Source organism: Labrus mixtus, chromosome 4 (genome assembly GCF_963584025.1).
Source record: "Labrus mixtus chromosome 4, fLabMix1.1, whole genome shotgun sequence".
NCBI lineage: Eukaryota > Metazoa > Chordata > Actinopteri > Labriformes > Labridae > Labrus > Labrus mixtus.
Window position 1 is genome coordinate 13,883,459 of NC_083615.1, and position 17,249 is coordinate 13,900,707.

At 41.7% G+C, this 17,249-nt stretch overlaps 1 protein-coding gene across 1 annotated transcript in view; it reads left to right on the top strand.

The window, feature by feature from the left end:
• Positions 1-17,249, top strand: part of cttnbp2 (cortactin binding protein 2) — a 98,023-nt gene that overhangs the window by 47,190 nt on the left and 33,584 nt on the right. Inside the window, exons 3-4 of the mRNA XM_061035962.1 lie at positions 1,782-2,012; positions 10,951-12,382. Coding sequence (XP_060891945.1) covers positions 1,782-2,012; positions 10,951-12,382 — 1,663 coding nt within the window. The remainder of the gene's footprint in view (positions 1-1,781; positions 2,013-10,950; positions 12,383-17,249) is intronic.

The following is a 17,249-nucleotide window of genomic DNA, read 5'->3' on the forward strand; positions in this document are numbered from 1 at the left end:
GCATCTTGTTTTGCAGTCTATTCTACAAGCAGCAAAAAATGGACTGCCCAAATATCAGCTCAAAGGTCGTAATGGACACTGATACATTCTACTGTGTTTGTGGCCGACTGGGGTGATCACACAAACTACCTTTGTAGTTTCTGCTGTAGTGTAATGCATCCTGGGACATGTAGGCACTGTTAAGCAAGGCTCTGATCCTCTAAGGATCAGAGTGGATTTATAACAAGAAACTCCACACACATCTTGGGGAGCTATGAGACTTAATCTAACTGGTTGTAAAGAAATATAATTTGTGACCTTATAATTGATTGTGTGGCAGCATTTTGAATACCAGGTGGAAACAATAAATGGTGACAGACAAGAAACGGACCATATGTAAGCAGAGACATTTGTGTCAAGATGAGTACTAGTTAAACCATTTAAAAATGGACCTGCAGAGTTTTGCATTTTGTGGCTGTCATTTGAAAAAAAAAAACTATTTTACCAGAAATATTTTGACATTAAAGGTTTCTTAAAAATAGTCTCGTCCTCGTGAACCCAATATCGTGTATTGAGTGTCAGCCGAGTGTATCAAGACACCCAGAGTGAGCAGGAAAACTTGTTTCATTCCACAGAGCATGCACTGAGGCCGTAATTTAGTTCAATTGACTACATCTACCATCAACACTTATTTGACATCAACATCAAATGAACTATGAATATATTCCCTTTAATAAGTAATACTTAGGGATGTCTTTTATTCACTCATGAATAATTGATGTCGCAGCAGTGTTTGTATGTCTTAATTAGTCGTGAGCAGTGCAGCAGAGAGAGAGATGTTTCTCTCCATCGTTGTCTCATTGCATTTTTCTTTTATTGTTACGCCTCCAAAACCCTTGATGTCATTTAAGAAAGAAGCGTGATTTCAGAGAGTAAATCAGTTTTGATTAAAAGCAGTTCATTGGTTATTTTTCTATATGCATTATGATTTTATAATGTCAGCTGATTATTACATGAATGTTTGCTGATTCTTGTGCTGATTTGAAAACAGCTGGCACATCCTTGTGTCCAAATATGTAACGTGTAGTTTAGATAGATAGATAGATAGATAGATACTTTATTGATCTCGAGGGAAATTAATTTTTTTTTATCTAGAAGCCAAAGATCCTTGGTCGACCAGTTAAGATCTGTTATTCTCCCTCTGGCCATTGAAGTTGGTCGATTCAAAAATATTCCAGTAGAAAACAGACTTTGTGAGATGTGTGAGTTGGACGAAGTTGAAACGGAGTCCCATTTTCTTTTGCATTGTACAAAATATGATGATTTAAGAGAATTATTGTTTCATGAAGTAAAATCTGAAATATTGGGGCGGACAGATGTGGTGCAGAAACTGGAATGGCTGTTTAAGTTTGATGTCTTTAGACTTGCTAATTTTGTTTCAAAAGCTTGGAAAAGAAGACCGGATACTCTGTTTAATTAGTTTGACTTCTTGCTTTCTCTTTTTGTTTCTTGACAATGAATATAGCTTACCTAGTGCACTCTGATCCGGGCACGTTTTTAATTGATGGTGTCATGTAAGCCCATGCGGGCTGGGCATATGGATGTATGTATGACACAATAATAAAATAAAAAACTAAAACTATTTAAAATATTAAATCCTGTAATAATGAATTTTATTGGGATGAAACTCATTCTAAGATTCATGATCCAAACTGAGTCTGTATGGAAATAAAAATCTGAGTATTTCATCAATGTGTTGAGCAAGTTAAGTAACATGTTGTCCCTCCTCCTTCTTTCTCCAGGCTCAAAGAAAAGAAGTGTTCCTCCAGGAGCGGTATGGTCACTACAGCCTGACAGATCCCTTCCTGGCTCTTCAGAGGGACTTTGAGTGCGGGGTCCCTGGAGGAGACAAAGAGCGGCGGCCCCTGGGCTCCAGCCCCATTTCTGTCCTAGAGGCCGTTATGGCTCACTGCAGGAAGATGCAGGAGCGCATGTCGGCCCAGCTGGCCGCCGCAGAGAGTCGTCAGAAGAGGGTAAGACGACACGAGGAGGAGGAGGAGGAGGAGGAAGAGGAGGAGCTATATGTAGTCTCATCCATTTGTTGCATTTTTCTTCCTGTGCTTTTGCATTTTCCTAACAAATAACCACATCACTTACAAGGTTTAAAGATGTTTAAAACCAGGTTTTGTTTTCGTCTCTCAGAGATTAGCACATCAGTGTTTTTAGCTACTTTATAGTTTACACAGAAGTGCAGAATGACAGGCTGTAAACTTTACAAACTCAATCTCAATTTGACATTTTCTAAATTCTAATTCGAATCAAATTACAAACATTGAAAACAACCCCTTGACACAAAACTGGAGTAGTTAAATTTTAGGCCAAGTCTTGATGGAAATCTTTAAAATGTGTAGTGATTTAATCCTTGGTTTATTTTGTCTCAGGGTCTGTTCCTGGCTTATTTGATCATGCTTGTCAACGATTGCTCCAAAAAAAGGCATAACTGATTACAATGGGGATGAAGTAAACTTCCTGCTCCAAAACTGAACTTTTATTTAGATATTTGTCTATTTGATGCACAAGAGGAATATCAAATAAAAACCAAAACATTCTTTATTTTTAATCTCGTATGTACTTCAGCTTCACTTCGAATCCATTCAACAGTTGTTACTCTACCCGTATAAAAATAAAAGCATCACTACTTCAGCTCAGCCATAACGACTGTTCCATTATAATAAGTGCATCCTTCATGGCCTTGTGTTTATGTGAGTTCAGTTTAATTGCTTTGGCCTGTAGTCTCATTTAAAGATAGGTGAATAAAAAATAAGAAACAGCAGTGTTTACAGGAGCAGATGTGGATGGGATGTTTCTTCTGTTCGACCACAGATTGTGTTTATTTACTCAAATCTCTGTGGCTCAGATCCTGCAGAGGACGATCTGGAAGAGAGAAAACTGAATGCTTGTCTGTGCGTGCTAATGTTTTCTCTGTATGCATGGGCATATTGTGAATTTGGGGTGTGTGTGTGTGTGTGTGTGTGTGTGTGTGTGTGTGTGTGTGTGTCTGTCTGTGTGTGTGTGTGTGTGTGTGTGTGTGTGTGTGTGTGTGTGTTACCCAGAACTCTTTAGGATTATGTGGCCCTGATTAACTGGGCAGCCAGATGTCAGTTGTGGCCATGTCCCATTTTTGTCCCCCTCCCCCCTCCCCTCTGTGTTTACAAATATGGATGTGAAAGTGTGTAGATGAGAGGCTGGCAGAGTGAATGTGGGTGAGCAATAAAGAAAATCTACTTTGTGAATATGTGTGTGTGTGTGTGTGTGTGTGTGTGTGTGTGTGTGTGTGTGTGTGTGTGTGTGTGTGTGTGTGTGTGTGTGTCCTGTCCCTGAACTCTGTAAAAAATAACAGAGATGATGTAGTTTGGAGCCCAGTGGAAAATCACACAGACACACACACACACACACACACACACACACACACACACACACACACACAGATGAAGAGGAGAGATGGAAAAGAAAGGAGTGGAAGGAAGGGAGAGGTATGGGAATTGGCTGTTTTGACTGTGAAGTCGGTTAAATGGATTTAGTGGCTGCAGTGGTTTGGTGTCCATGCTGGCTCATGTGAATGCACAAGATCTCGGTCTCTTATTCACAGACAAACACACTGAATCCTGGTCCTTTAGTGAGTGCTGGGTACCAATACCAAGATATTTTTATTCCCATAGTTTTAGGACTTAATTTTCTAAAAACAGAATTTGCTCAATCCAGGAGTTTAACACAACTTCACTGAATGTAGTTACATTTTAAGAAAAGTCGTATAAGAAAAGATTAGATGAACGTCATTGTCCAAGTGGGAAATTAGCCTTCACAGTGCTCTGCAGATACACCATTCTTTCATCAGGAAAACACGTCCAGTTACGATTAACATTAAGATTTATTTTTATTGATCCCCACAAGGGGAAATTTCTGTTTTTACACTCTGTAAGTCATGAAACACATACATAGGCTGAAATATACACATTCAACAGGATCCTATGGACATGCACTAATGGAGAGATGTCAGAGTGAGGGAGCTGCCCACAGGGGGCGCTCCTGAGCTGGTGGTGGGGAGGGGGTTTGGTGCCATGCTCAAGGGCACCTCGGCAGTGCTCAGGAGGTGATCTGGCACCTCTCCAGCTATCAGACCAACTTCCATATTTGGTCCGCATCGGGACTTGAGCTGGCGACCCTCCGGTTCCCAACCCAAGTCCCTACAGACTGAGCTACTGCCGCCCCAAACATCATTATAGTTACAGAAATGTGATGCAGTAAGCCCAAGAATACGAGCAATCATTGGACACAAAATGTTAATTCTAGGCAGTTTTCATACTTTGTGCTTCGATCACGTTTCAGTTCATACTTTTAAGGTTTTAGTAGACGAACAGTGACGATGTTTGAATAAAAACAATCCTCTGATTCAGGTGTATTCGTTTTGAAAAGACACTAAATGCTTCGCTGTCGCCGACTGTTAAATTCTAATCGAGCTTAGCCGGATGAATTGCACCTTTAATCACCTCTGCATCTCTCTGAATGACTTTAAAAATAATTGAATAGTTTGGAATCATTTCACATTTAAAGACAGTTTAGTCACAGGCTATAAGGTTTAGCAAAAATAACTGAAAGGGCCATAGACTACAATTAGATTCCTGTTGAGAGTTATTCTACATTGCACTCACACAGTGTCCTAACAGGAAAAGGCACGTCGAAATGTTGTGTCCTATTCAGCAGCTCGTACGTGTGTGCAGTGGCTCTGAGCTCCCTGTGTCTCCATGTTTACCATCTACCCGATTAACTGATTCCTGTTTGGTGCTGGAGAGAAGCCAACAATTGGTGTTGTCAACTTGACAATTTAACTTGGCAATTTACACGATCCAAGACTGAAACTGACAACATGTTTGATTTTATTACAACATAAAATCAAGAAGAGAGATTTTAAAGACCACCTTAAATCACCTGAACTAAATGTAGTTCCAATCACTTACAAAACTTGTTTTGGGGTAAGGCAGAAATTTTCAGGGTAAGAAGGTGAGGATGTTTCTGTGCGATGGAGGTCAGAGGGAATGCAACAACACCCGGTGAAGCACCTTCAAAACAGAAAACAATTTACACTGCTTCTCAAAAGAGAACAAATGCATTAGAGAGGCATTCAAAAACATGATAGAGTAGCAAAACAACATCAAATAATGTGAAATGCTTTTATCCAAAAAGCTGAAAAAATAAATCATGGTATTGACTGAGCTTTGAGCTGAACAGAAGCTTGACCTTAAAAAGCTCCGGGATCAGATTAAACTGAGAACAGGAGGATCTGTCCACTGCAGGATTTTCTCCCTTTCTGTCTCTATAGATCACATCATAATGAAAACTCAATACAAGTATCTGCTCTGTTTTCAATCTCTAAATAGGAGTGGTCAATCACAGAGGCTTGCAAATAATCTTGTCTGTGAAAGTTGTGTCATTTTGTCATCTGTACATCTTCATCTCAGTTCCCATGATAACAGTATTTGGGGAAATACTCAACGATAATCTTTTCTTTACTGACGATTTAAAAAGAGTGGAAAGGTTAATATTCAGGGTTATTTTTTTTGCATCAGTATAGACTTGGATGATGCATGTTGTCAGGGATGTTTAGATACATTTTCTTATCCTGATTTCACCTCAAAACTAAAAAACAAAGCATGTTGTCTCACTTTGACTCTTTCCCAATAACCACCCTCAACACTGACAGAAGCAAAGCTTTAAGAGATGACTTTGACCTTAAAGGGATACTTCACCCATTTGCATTAAGCTTTGTATCATTAGAAACCTGGTAGTATTTTTGAATGGTCGTGCATCCCGCCCTTATTTTCCCCTGAGATGGGAAATCTTTGTATTTCTAAGTCTGAAAAGGAGCTTCCGATGATGCAAAAGTCGTCATTTTGCGTCACTGGAAGCTGTTGCGGTTAGCGGGGTGAAACTACAACGCTAGTTCCTCATATTTTTGACTACTGAAGCTACAGACCAATCACAGATCAGTGGGTGGGAACTCACTCCCAGAATCGTAACTTAACGTCCGCCATATTGCTTGGAAGCTATGCTAACAGGCTCTATGGAGAAAGCTGATAATGGCGAAAAAATATAAATACAGCGGCAAGATGGCTGCTGCTGACAGGCCGGTCTTGTGTTTTGGCTGCTGCGGCCGCTGTCCGCCGCGACACAAGACCGGCCTGTTGGCTCGCGGCTATATTGCTATATTGTTGGCCGCCGCTGGCCCCTGAGCTGGCAGCGGCCGAGACATCAATTCTGGAAGAAATCTCTGAATCAGTTGAGGAAATGGTCTTATGTGTTGAAGTAAATATGTCTGTAAATGTTTTTATTACTATATTTCTACTGCTATATTGTATGTTTTGGAGAAACTATCGATCGAATTTCCCTCTGGGATTAATAAAGTATTTCTGATTCTGAACTAGAGGACCTTAGTGGGATAGGCCTGCGGTGCTGTGCATTCTGGGATTTGGTTTCATCCACATGAACCAAAAAGACACATTCTGCCTTTTCTCGGTCAAGAAGGCACCAACTTCAGAATGTATTTCACATTTCTACTACATTTATGACCCAATGTCAGTACAGATTCATGTTTCAGCGGGTGAAGTATCCCTTTAAGAGCTTTTGCTTCATTTGACCCTGAAATTGTCTGTATAGTGAAAGACAGCCACCACAAAATAGTAGTTTACTTTCATTTTTTTTTAGCACAGAATGAATCCCCATGTCACCACTGATTGCACAGTTGTACCCAAATTGTCAACAACAGGAAACAAACCTGACAGGCTGGGATGAATGGTTAAGTTGGAAGCTGTGGAATGACCAGTGACACGACAATAAACCAACACATGCTCAGTGTACTCATAAGGGATCTTCTGGTTGCTGGGTAAAGTGAATTTCACCAATGCTATCTTTATCCCCTCCGTCCGTCTCCACTCTTGTCGTTCTCCTGTGAGTAAGTCGTTGAATTATCCATGAGGTCTTAGGCAAGCTGCAGGCAGTTACACGTTACACACTCTGAGTCGGTTTATGGGCATAATGTGGACACGCCCACTCCCTGAAACACTGTATTTGTCGGGTTGTGTGGGTAAACATGCTGCCTAAGTGTTGCTAATGTGTGTTGTGAGGCTGGATTGGGAGGAAAGGTCACGACCGCATGTGCTGAAATTCCTTTTTCTTAAAATAGTCCTGCTTCCTTCTCCTCTCTTCCCCATATCACCACAGAAGCTGAACGTTAGCTCGAAGCTAGCTGATACCTCAGCGCTGCAGCTTCTCAGGTGTAAAGTTAGACCTTAAAGCAAAGAATATACTTGTAAGCTTTACTTAAATATTTCATTAAGACGTGGGGGAGTTCCAGGAAGCAGCAGAGCTACCTTATCATGCCCTCCAGGTGTTCAGTTTAATGTCATTATTATTTCACTCTGCAGTTGATTGCAGATTGAGGTTATGCATAATGCTAACAAGTATGAGCCAAGATTGAACATATTGTGATGTTTTTATCATTGTACTTACTCAGTAAAGAAGGTCAACTTCCTCATTATGCTGCATTAATCATATCAACCAGAGAAAATCATCTCAGGAGAGGTTTTTCTCCTGGCCAAATCATGTCAAGTAGGATTCTCATTCTCACTGTGTAGTCATACCAACAATAACACTGCTTTGTTAAAGCAGTTCCATTTTAATGAGTCCACTGCGTTGGCACAGGGGGATGCTGCTTCAAAGGGGCCCTTCAATAATAAAACAAAATGTAGGTAATCCTGCAGAAGTGCTGAGCTCTGCACAAATTTTAGCCACAGTGGGGTTCAATACCATCCATAAAGTATTGCCATGTTGAATATCTTTTAGCTTTCATTGCGTGGAAAGGTAACAGACCCTGAAACTAACATGAACAGGAAGTGCTTGAAGAACTGGTGAAAAGCTTTCTGTTAAGTGTTTTCAGACAGAATAGATGTTTTAATGGAGAAGGACTGATAATAATCTATCAATTAAGAAGTTCAGACTCCTGTATTCAAAAGTGGGGAAGCAAAGCTCCATGTGAAATCACACCTTTTGTGGAAAGTTATGTAGCTGCTACTGTTATTCTTTTCAGCTCATTGGTCCCAATCATCACTATGTATCAATCAATCCATCTTTATTTGTATAGCGCCAATTCATAACAGATGTTATCTCAAGACAAAAAAGCAGGTAAAATACCTTACTCATTGTTATATTATGTACAAAGATCCAACTTTAACCCATCATGAGCCCTAAGCAACATTTAGTAAAGTTACAGTGGCAAAGAAAAAACTTCCTCTGAAGAGGCAGAAATCTTGGGCAAATCCAGGCTCATGACGAAACAGCCATCTGCCGAAACTGTGCTGGGCTTGAAAAATTGGTTAGAGGGAGATGCTGGAAAAAGTATGGGACAAACAGAGCAGCAGCAACAACAACAACAATAGGATGTGTTGTCTGACCATAAAATAAGGCAAAGTTGTGGCCACACAAATGGGTGAAGAAGAGTGAATAGATAATCGTCTAAATATGTGGACTCTCCTGGATGCTATTTGTCATTCTGCACTAGTTTGTAGGCATTTTAAAGTGTCAAAAAATTGTGTAAATGTGACTTTATGAATTCCTGTTAAAGAAATTATCAAAGCAGCCTGTTCTTCCTCCCAACTCAATGAAGACAGCCATTGAGTCAGTGGTACCAACAATTCTTAAGAATCCCGGTAGGCACTGCTTGTGTCATTTCTAGATGCTGCCCTGTTAAGGTTTTAAAGTGCTGGTAATGTCCGGTGATGTTTTATCAAAATTGAGAAAGGTCTGTTAGGGTCCTAATGGGATCATCTTAAACTCAACCTGCAGCAATTTTTCAAGAGGACTCTGTCATGTACAGTAGTCATGTATGATCTCAGACTTCCTCTTTGTAAGTGTTTCACTGTTTGATATTTTGTATCCTCTGTTGGTCCGCCTGTTTTATTCTTGAGTTTGTTTTCTACTCTCTCTCATGGTTTGTTGTAGATTATTGTTAATTGAAGGTTTCGTCTAGGGACGGGCATTAGAAATAAGCTGTAGGTGATGTAGTGTGTGTTCAGTCATTTGACAAAGATAAGAAAATGTTCAATATTGGTTCATGCCCAAAAGCAAGAAAAGAAGATAAGTATGAACACGTACTTAATGAAGAAAAAGTTTATTAGTCACAATGTTTTGACCAAATGATTTCATAAGGTGTTAGTTTAATAAGAATATAGGGGGCAACATCCAAACATTCATGTGCTCAAACATGCAAACTACCCCAAGGTGAAAAACATCAACATAAAAGCTAAATTAATCTTTAAATAGTTTTATCTTCATATTCAATTATTCTTCTCTTGCTAATATATTTCACCTGGTTTTTATTTGAATGTTTTCTTAGCGCTTCATTACTGCTTTTGACCGCTTGACTGTAGAACATCTAACTGAATGTTGCTTTGTTATCATTGCGGACATTACCATAGAGCGCTGCAATTGAAAACTGAGGCTAGACGGTTCATAAATCCTTCTCCATCCAACAAGCTCTTATGCTCAACCACACAAGCATTTTCGGAGCTTAAGAGTTTAAAATGTCTCCAGCAGTTCATTCTGGTTTCAGCCTCAACATTTGGAATGATTTCTTGACTAAATTGACATCCACATTTCAAACATGTTTAAGTCCTTCCTTGTTTCTATCTATGCTACCCGGCATGTCATCACCTTCACAGCTTCCCTAAATTTGCTCTTCGGAGGCATTAGGCCGATTTACAGCAGACATAATCCTCACCCAATTAGCAGCTAGTCGTAGCACCTCCTTTCGAGCTGCGACCGGAGTTCCCTTTTGCGCTCTCCGCTGCTTATTAACCCCTGCCTCCTCCTCTGCCTCAGCTGGTTGTGATACATAATCCCTGATGGTTTCAAACGGGGGCTGTTGAGGACATCAGGGAAGGGAGGGGGTCTAGTAGAAGACGCAGGTCTCGGGGTGTCAGCTCTTTTGTTCCAAGGCCTGTTAGAGCGATTGTGTCTCAGCAATTGGGTGGAGAGCCCCGGTTAAGCCTCGTCACCCTCTGTGGAGCAGCCTCGGAGCTAACAATAGCAGCAACGCTCCAGATTTAGAGGCCGGGGCTTTGACAAGTCAACGAAATTCAAGCGTATGCACAGACAGTGTGTCTCTCTGAATAGATAAATGAGTCTGTCCCAAAGGCGCTCCTTGGACTTATAAAAGCTTCTATTTGTGTAAATATCCACTCATCCATCCATCATCTTGCCTGTCTATTTAGTCGAGCCATTTTGTCTGGCTCATTTGATTTAATCTCTGCTCTTCTCGAGAAAATCTTTCCGCCTCATTTTAGCTTCATGACTAACGAATGACTCAGTGTTAGGATTCGGATAGTCGCATTACCCCTGACATTAAACCTCTGCATTTTCTATGAAACGTTTGACGGCAGACTTAACTGAAACTCTGATTGGTGGTGTGTCACTGATGGGTTGCAGGTTAGACGGGGCATGCAGGTTGCAACTGATGTTTGTTTGAAGTATGTCCATGAGAGGGATTTGTTTTTTAAATTGTGCTATGTCAGCACTATGGAAAGTCTGTATTTGTAAATGGTTTGATTGATAGCAGATATTATTTAATATTGTATTCTTTAATATCAGGAGATGGTTATTTATCAGTCTTTCTGCAATGGAGTAAACATCGATTATATGAGAAATTGTAGCTTTTTTCTGCACAAAAATGACTCAAAGAATCTAAGATCAGATTTATTAAGTAGCTAGCTAGCAAAAGTTTTGGGGTTTTGGAGTTCTACTAAGCAAGTCAAACTCGTATATCTGAATTCCATATCATGATATTTTGGGTTCCCACTAGTTGTGTTTTTGGCAGTGATCTTTGCTACTGATGCCTGACTCTGTATGTGTTTCTTACTTCAGCTGGAGATGGAGAAGCTGCAGCTCCAGAGTCTGGAGCAGGAACATCGCAAGCTGACGGCGCAGCTGAAGGACGAGCGTGAGAAGAACAAGCACATCGTCATGATGTTGGTAAGAGAGTGCAAGCAGCTCGCCACGCGCGTAGTGGAGGAGTCGCAGCGCTTCGACGAGCTCCAGGCTCGCCTTGACGAGGAGAGTCGCACCTCTGGCCGGCTGCAGGAGGAGCTGAGCTCTGAGCGGCAGCGGAGCCAGCAGATGGAGGCGAAGATGGAGAAGCAGCTGTCAGAGTTCGACACGGAGCGGGAGCAGCTGCGTGCCAGGCTGGGCCGCGAGGAGACGGAAAGCCACAGTTTGCGGCAGCAGGTGGAGCAGCTCAGGACTGAACAGGGCGATGGGAAAGATGGAGCCTCTGTCTCCCAGCCTGCTGCTACTGGAGCAGAACCTGCTGCTGCCACCAGCCCACCACCCAAACCTAAAGCTCTGACGTCTGTTTCTGTAGCTACGGAGCCTATCAGCTCTCGAACAGCGTCTTGCCAAACGGACCTGCCCCCAACTGAGGCGGAGGGTCCCAAGAAGACCCCCCTCAGTATACCCGTCAAACCAACCCCTGCCAACTATGTGGGCCTGAGTCTGCCAAAGACCGCTGGCCGGGGGATCGTCCACAGCAGCTCAGGAGGACTGGCACAGACAGAAAATGGCTCCGAAGGCCAAGCCCCCCACGGCTTACCCAGCGGAGTCAGCCCCCGTGTCCAGGCGGCCCGCTATAAGTTCCAGGAACAGGACCAAAATGGCACATCGTCCCAGAGTCCTCCATCCCGTGACCTCTCCCCCACCAACCGTGATAACTTTGCCGCCAAGCAGCAAGCACGCCACACTGTCACACAGGTCCTCTCACGCTTCACAAGCCCTCCAGCAGGAGGTGCTGGATCTCTTCGTCCAGGCCTGCCTCACTCAGCCTCAGAGGGAGGCCCTTTTCCCGGCCGCCTGAGCCATCCCATCGGCATCAAGTCGCCCACGGTGGCCAGGATCGACCGGGGAAACCCTCCCCCTATCCCTCCCAAAAAGCCAGGGCTTTCCCAGACCCCCTCTCCTCCTCACCCACCCATCAAGGTGGTGGGGGACAGCAGCCGCTCCCCTGCGGCTGGGCTGAAACCGGCCACGCCCCAGCTGCCGCCAAAACCCGCCCTGGACCTGGTCCCAGCCCTGACAGCCTCTCAGGTGGGTGCCTGCTCCCCCTCATGCTCCCTGGAGCCCGGCCGGGGCCCTCAGCGGCAGCTGGCTGCAGCATGTGCAGAGTGTCCCCCCGTCATCAGCCCTGCCATCACTGTCAGTAGCCCCTCCTCCATAAACCCCCCCTCCACCTCCTCCTCCATTAGTGCTTCATCCTCCTGTAGCCCCCGTCCCTCAGCAGGCAGCCCACTGGCAACAGCATCAGGTAAAGGGGCTTCTCCATACTCCATCGCTCTCCAGTTTCTCCCCAGTGCCTCTTTACTTCAACTCTCTGTCCATGGTGCTAGCATAGCATAGCATAGCATAACGATCAGATCACAGGGAAACTGATTTTAAACAGCGATGCAACAGAGAACAGCACATGGGTTAATTCAGTTTATTGCACTGACTCTACCAACCCTAAATTGTCTCTTTAAGATCTGATGTCACTCCTTATATGCTTTTTCTACTTATCTCTCGCTCTCCCTTTGTCCGTAATACGTCCTTCTTTTGGACACCTTTTATCTCGCATGTTGTCACGTTAGCCCCAACAGCAGACGCTGACAACATGTCGCTAACATGCGCCTTCTTACTGCTCTTCAAAGACTGAAGGTTAGCTTTCTTACTGCAGGAGAAGCATGTCAGGGTTACATAAGGCAAAGCAGACGTCTCACCTCTCCTGAACGCCGATGAGATTTTTAGGCCCTCCTACCAGTAACCCCTCTCCTCTCTGAAGCTGATGCCAGAGGTTGCTCTTCCTTCCCCTTCCCCTCCTTCCATCCTCATGTAGCATGCCATTACCGCTCTTGTACTTCCTGCACTCTTCCTGTTTTGGTTTCCATTAACTCGTCACACTGGCCTCTTGTCCTTTCTGCTTTTCATTGACAACTTGTATATAATTTAGACATTTTGATATAAAAGTCTGCATTTATATTTGTGTTTTCATGTTCTAGGTCCTAGTGCTATGCTTTGAAAAGTGCTGGATTGTCTAAGAATAATTGAAGTTTAATTAATCCAGGGTCTTATTGTGAGGGGTTAGCAATGATGACATTGGGCTCTCCAAAATCACAGCTAGAGGATCGAAGGACTGAGGCCATGTCGGGAGTGAAACGCAAGCAGTCAGATTGCCAGACAGGCTTTTAAACAAACTATTAGGTCAGCAGAAAACTATTTGGAAGCCAACATTTCGGCTTATAACTTCAGTTGGCTTTTCATTTCATACATTGCCTGATTATTAATTACCAACGTTATCAGCTTAATTTCACCCCAAAATAAATGTGGTTGTCTTGTTTAAAATCCGTCTGATCCTCTAGCTGTTTATATTTCTTGCCCAGCCTGCCTTAGGTCCCCAATCTGACATATTTGAAACATGTGAGGACCAAACACTGGAAAAAAGACCATGCTGTTATAAACGGAGACTAGCCTTATATGTACCTGTGCAATGTGTAAAAGTACATTTGCACTTTCAAAGGTCGTGGGTTTCTCAAGATGTTTCATGATTTCAAAATAAAAAAAAGATTGGAAGGGCTGGTCTATCTCATCACATGGCCATGTGCCTACAGGAAGTCCAAATATGACCACAAAAAAGAAAATCATTAAGTGGCATGGCAAGTATTTTCAACACGGTGCGACAAGTTTTGTAATTGCTTCATTCGATATGCTTTAGATAGCAGCTACAACACGGTCTGTTATGTCTGTCACGTAAACCTTTATATACCGCTGATAAAAGTCCACTAAAAATTCTTGCTTTTGCCACTGACAGTCTCAGATAGTTATTATAAGTGCTGATACAGAAAGGATCCCTAAAGGGAGAGACCTTTTATCTTCAGGTAAGATCCTTTCAAAGCCACTCTCCCTCAACCACTCTCTTTAAAGCCACTATAAAGAAAAACAACAGAAACCTCCCAGAACAAACAAGTTGCTCGTATAGGATAGGATAAAATGATTTTATCCACTTGAGGGAAAATGTGTCTTGAAAAACAGTGCCACACAAAGCTGCATTCATGGTGCTACAAACATTCAATGATAAAACACAGTAACACAAGGCGGTCTGCACTGACACTAGAGGAAGATGAACCCTTCAAAATAACCAGAAAGTTACATGGACAACTTATATTGTGCAATCTTTGTAATATTGCACTCTCCTGATTCAATAAATGTCGCTCCAAATAAATAAATACTGCTCCCTTTATAGAACATGTGTTTCCCAAATAATGTTTAAGATCCAAAAACCTTTTCCTAGTGTTTCAGACTTTTGAATTATATTGTGAACATTTCATTTTAAAAATAAAAATGCTTTGATGTCCAAAGGGTTTATTTGCAACATGTATAGCCAGCTGCTCGTTTTACAGAAATACTGGAGAAAAAAACAACTTGTTATGTTGCTATTATTCATTAAATTAGACCCCAAATATCTTTAAAATAAGGTCAAGATTTAACATATTACATTTCCCAACAAAGAACGCTGCACTCCATTAAACACATGAGACTCATCCCATGTCTTTGTGTGTGGTCAATGTATCACTGCTCAGCTTGTGTAGTTTTTATAAAACATTGAGCCATCTGAGAGGATTGCCGCTCTCCATACACGTGTTGTGTTTTGACATTTTAAAGGGCAGAAGCAGGCCTCTGTGAATCAAAATTAATAACATCTTTGTTATTACACAGCGGCATCCTGTAAAGATTGGGTTCACACACCAGTGTTTCCAACCTTTTCAGACTTTATTGAATTTGATAGACCTCCTGCTTACATGCATGATAAAGCTGTGGAGCACTTTGGGGGAAATTTTGCTTCTTTTTTTTTTCCCCCTGACTGATTTATCACCATGTCAAAGGATGTCCTCATGTCAGCCGCCAGATATGTTTTATAGCCTTTTGTACTTTTTCTTTTCACACACACTCAGACAGGCTGCAACCACAAAGGCATTCATTATTTCAGTCTCTGAGATTATTTGCTGCTCTTTACCTTTTCTGTATACTGTAAGCCTCTCTCTCTTTCTCTTCAGTCTCAGACAAATTTCTGTTAATTTTTCTGCCACTCTGCACTTGCTAACCCATTTCTAACATTTCCTGTACAAAGTAGCCTTACATATCTATGTTCAAGAATAGTTTTGAAGTTTCCTTTAGAAATACATTCACTCTCAGTCGAACCATTAGTTTTAGCCATGGTTCTGGGTTTATAATTAGGTCTGTTTTCTATACCTTACTTCATCTGTTTGTTCTTAATCACTGATAATTATAATAATGATGCTCTGTAGTTTCTAAACTACCATTCTAATTTTTTTTTGTATTTTTGATTGCCCATTTGTGAGTTTAGAGGATGAGTGATGAATGCTATCCGTCAGATAGATATTAATCTGATCATTGATTGGCTCTTTTGTCCACGCAGCAACACACTTCACTGGTTGATTCAATCCCTTAGAAAAATTTCAAGGTTGCACTTTTTCTTCTCCAGTTAAAAACATGTATTTCAGTCAACTTTGACATTTGATTAGGTATATCATTTCAAGAGAAAACTGTCATTAACATTTAAACTCTGAAAACCTCATGGTGCCTTAGTCTGTTAAAGCGTGTGCTGTGCAGCAAAACTTTGATTATGTTGGGAGATTTTCTTTTCCTAGTGGTGAAGTGCCTAAAGGAATCATTATGTCAGGCAGAATTTTGGGGAAATGTGTGTAAAACATAGACTGTAAATATGAATGGAAGAAGCTTGAGTGACTTCAGTCGTCTGTTACTGCAGGGGGCTCTGGAGGCTCACTGACAGCAGCCACCATGCTGGAAATCCTGTCTTATCCTAACTTCAGTAAACCTAATGATGAGGCGGGTTTTAAGCCTCATGATAAACCATTACATCGCACCCAACTGTCAATCATGTCAGCTACGCGCCTAACTATGGATAACACATATTGTTCATAAAATCAAAAAGGAGCAGTTTTGAAAAAAAAATCACAGTACAGTGTGTGCCCATGAAGACAATAACTAATCAAACCGATTTAATATTTTGTACCAGGCTGTAAACATGTTAATTTAAGCGGCAAAACTGGCTTTTTTGAATGTGGTGTGTATGTGACTTCTGGGGCTCTTGGAGCTAGCCTCAAGTGGACACAAGACGAACTGCAGGATTTTTCACTTGCGCATGCTCGTCATTTTTCAACACCGGAAGTTGCCGCTTGGGTTAAAATATTTTAAAACATACATTGAATATTTTCGATGAAAGCCCTCTGGAAACACATGGATAGTTTACAGGAAATACAGCATACAGTAAAAATACGGTGGCCTGTATGAAACTTTGATACAGTGCCTCACATTAGTTTTTTAGGTACAAGAATCTTAAATAGATTATTTGGGCATTATTTTTGAGGATTGAAATTGCGCCTACACTTAAGTGATATTTGATATTTCTAGTGGCAGATATGGAGGAAAGATAATCTTACAGGTGGCGTTAAGTGGACCAGCTCCAGCTAAAGATAAAACAAAAACTCCCTCTATAATCCACACGTAATCCTACTGATTTGTTCATAAAATAACATATCTCCATGTGGGATTAGCCAAGAATAGCTCCAGGCAACAGAAACCCACTGCATAGCCTGTTTTTAGAGGTTTAATATTAGATTTCTGTGTTCAAATTAAAGCCACAACATCACTTACTTATATTGATTGACATTGTTCTCAAATAGAGTAAACAATTAATTAAACAACGAACACAGAGTTAATACTAACCTAGCCTTAAGAGTGCATTTCCCGGTCAGAATGTAGTAGTTAAACTTGTTTATGATCGCCCACGTCTTGTTACTGTAGCTGAGTTCTTCATCCTCGCTGCTGGCTAGGCAGTATGTCCCTCCTAAATACGCAAAAAACATCCGACTAATCTTGGTATTGAATGTCCTGGACATGATCGCAAAGTACATCACTGTATGTGTCAAGAGTTTTGAATGTCTTCCGTTTTTCTTTAGTATAGTATAGATACTGGGATTTCTCCATGAGGTATACAAAGATGTCTGGCCACTGTAGCGTTGGTCATTTAGTTAGATCCTTGACCCATGGAGCTGACAGTGACTGCAGGTCAGGAAACCTCACCCCATTGCTAACGGTTA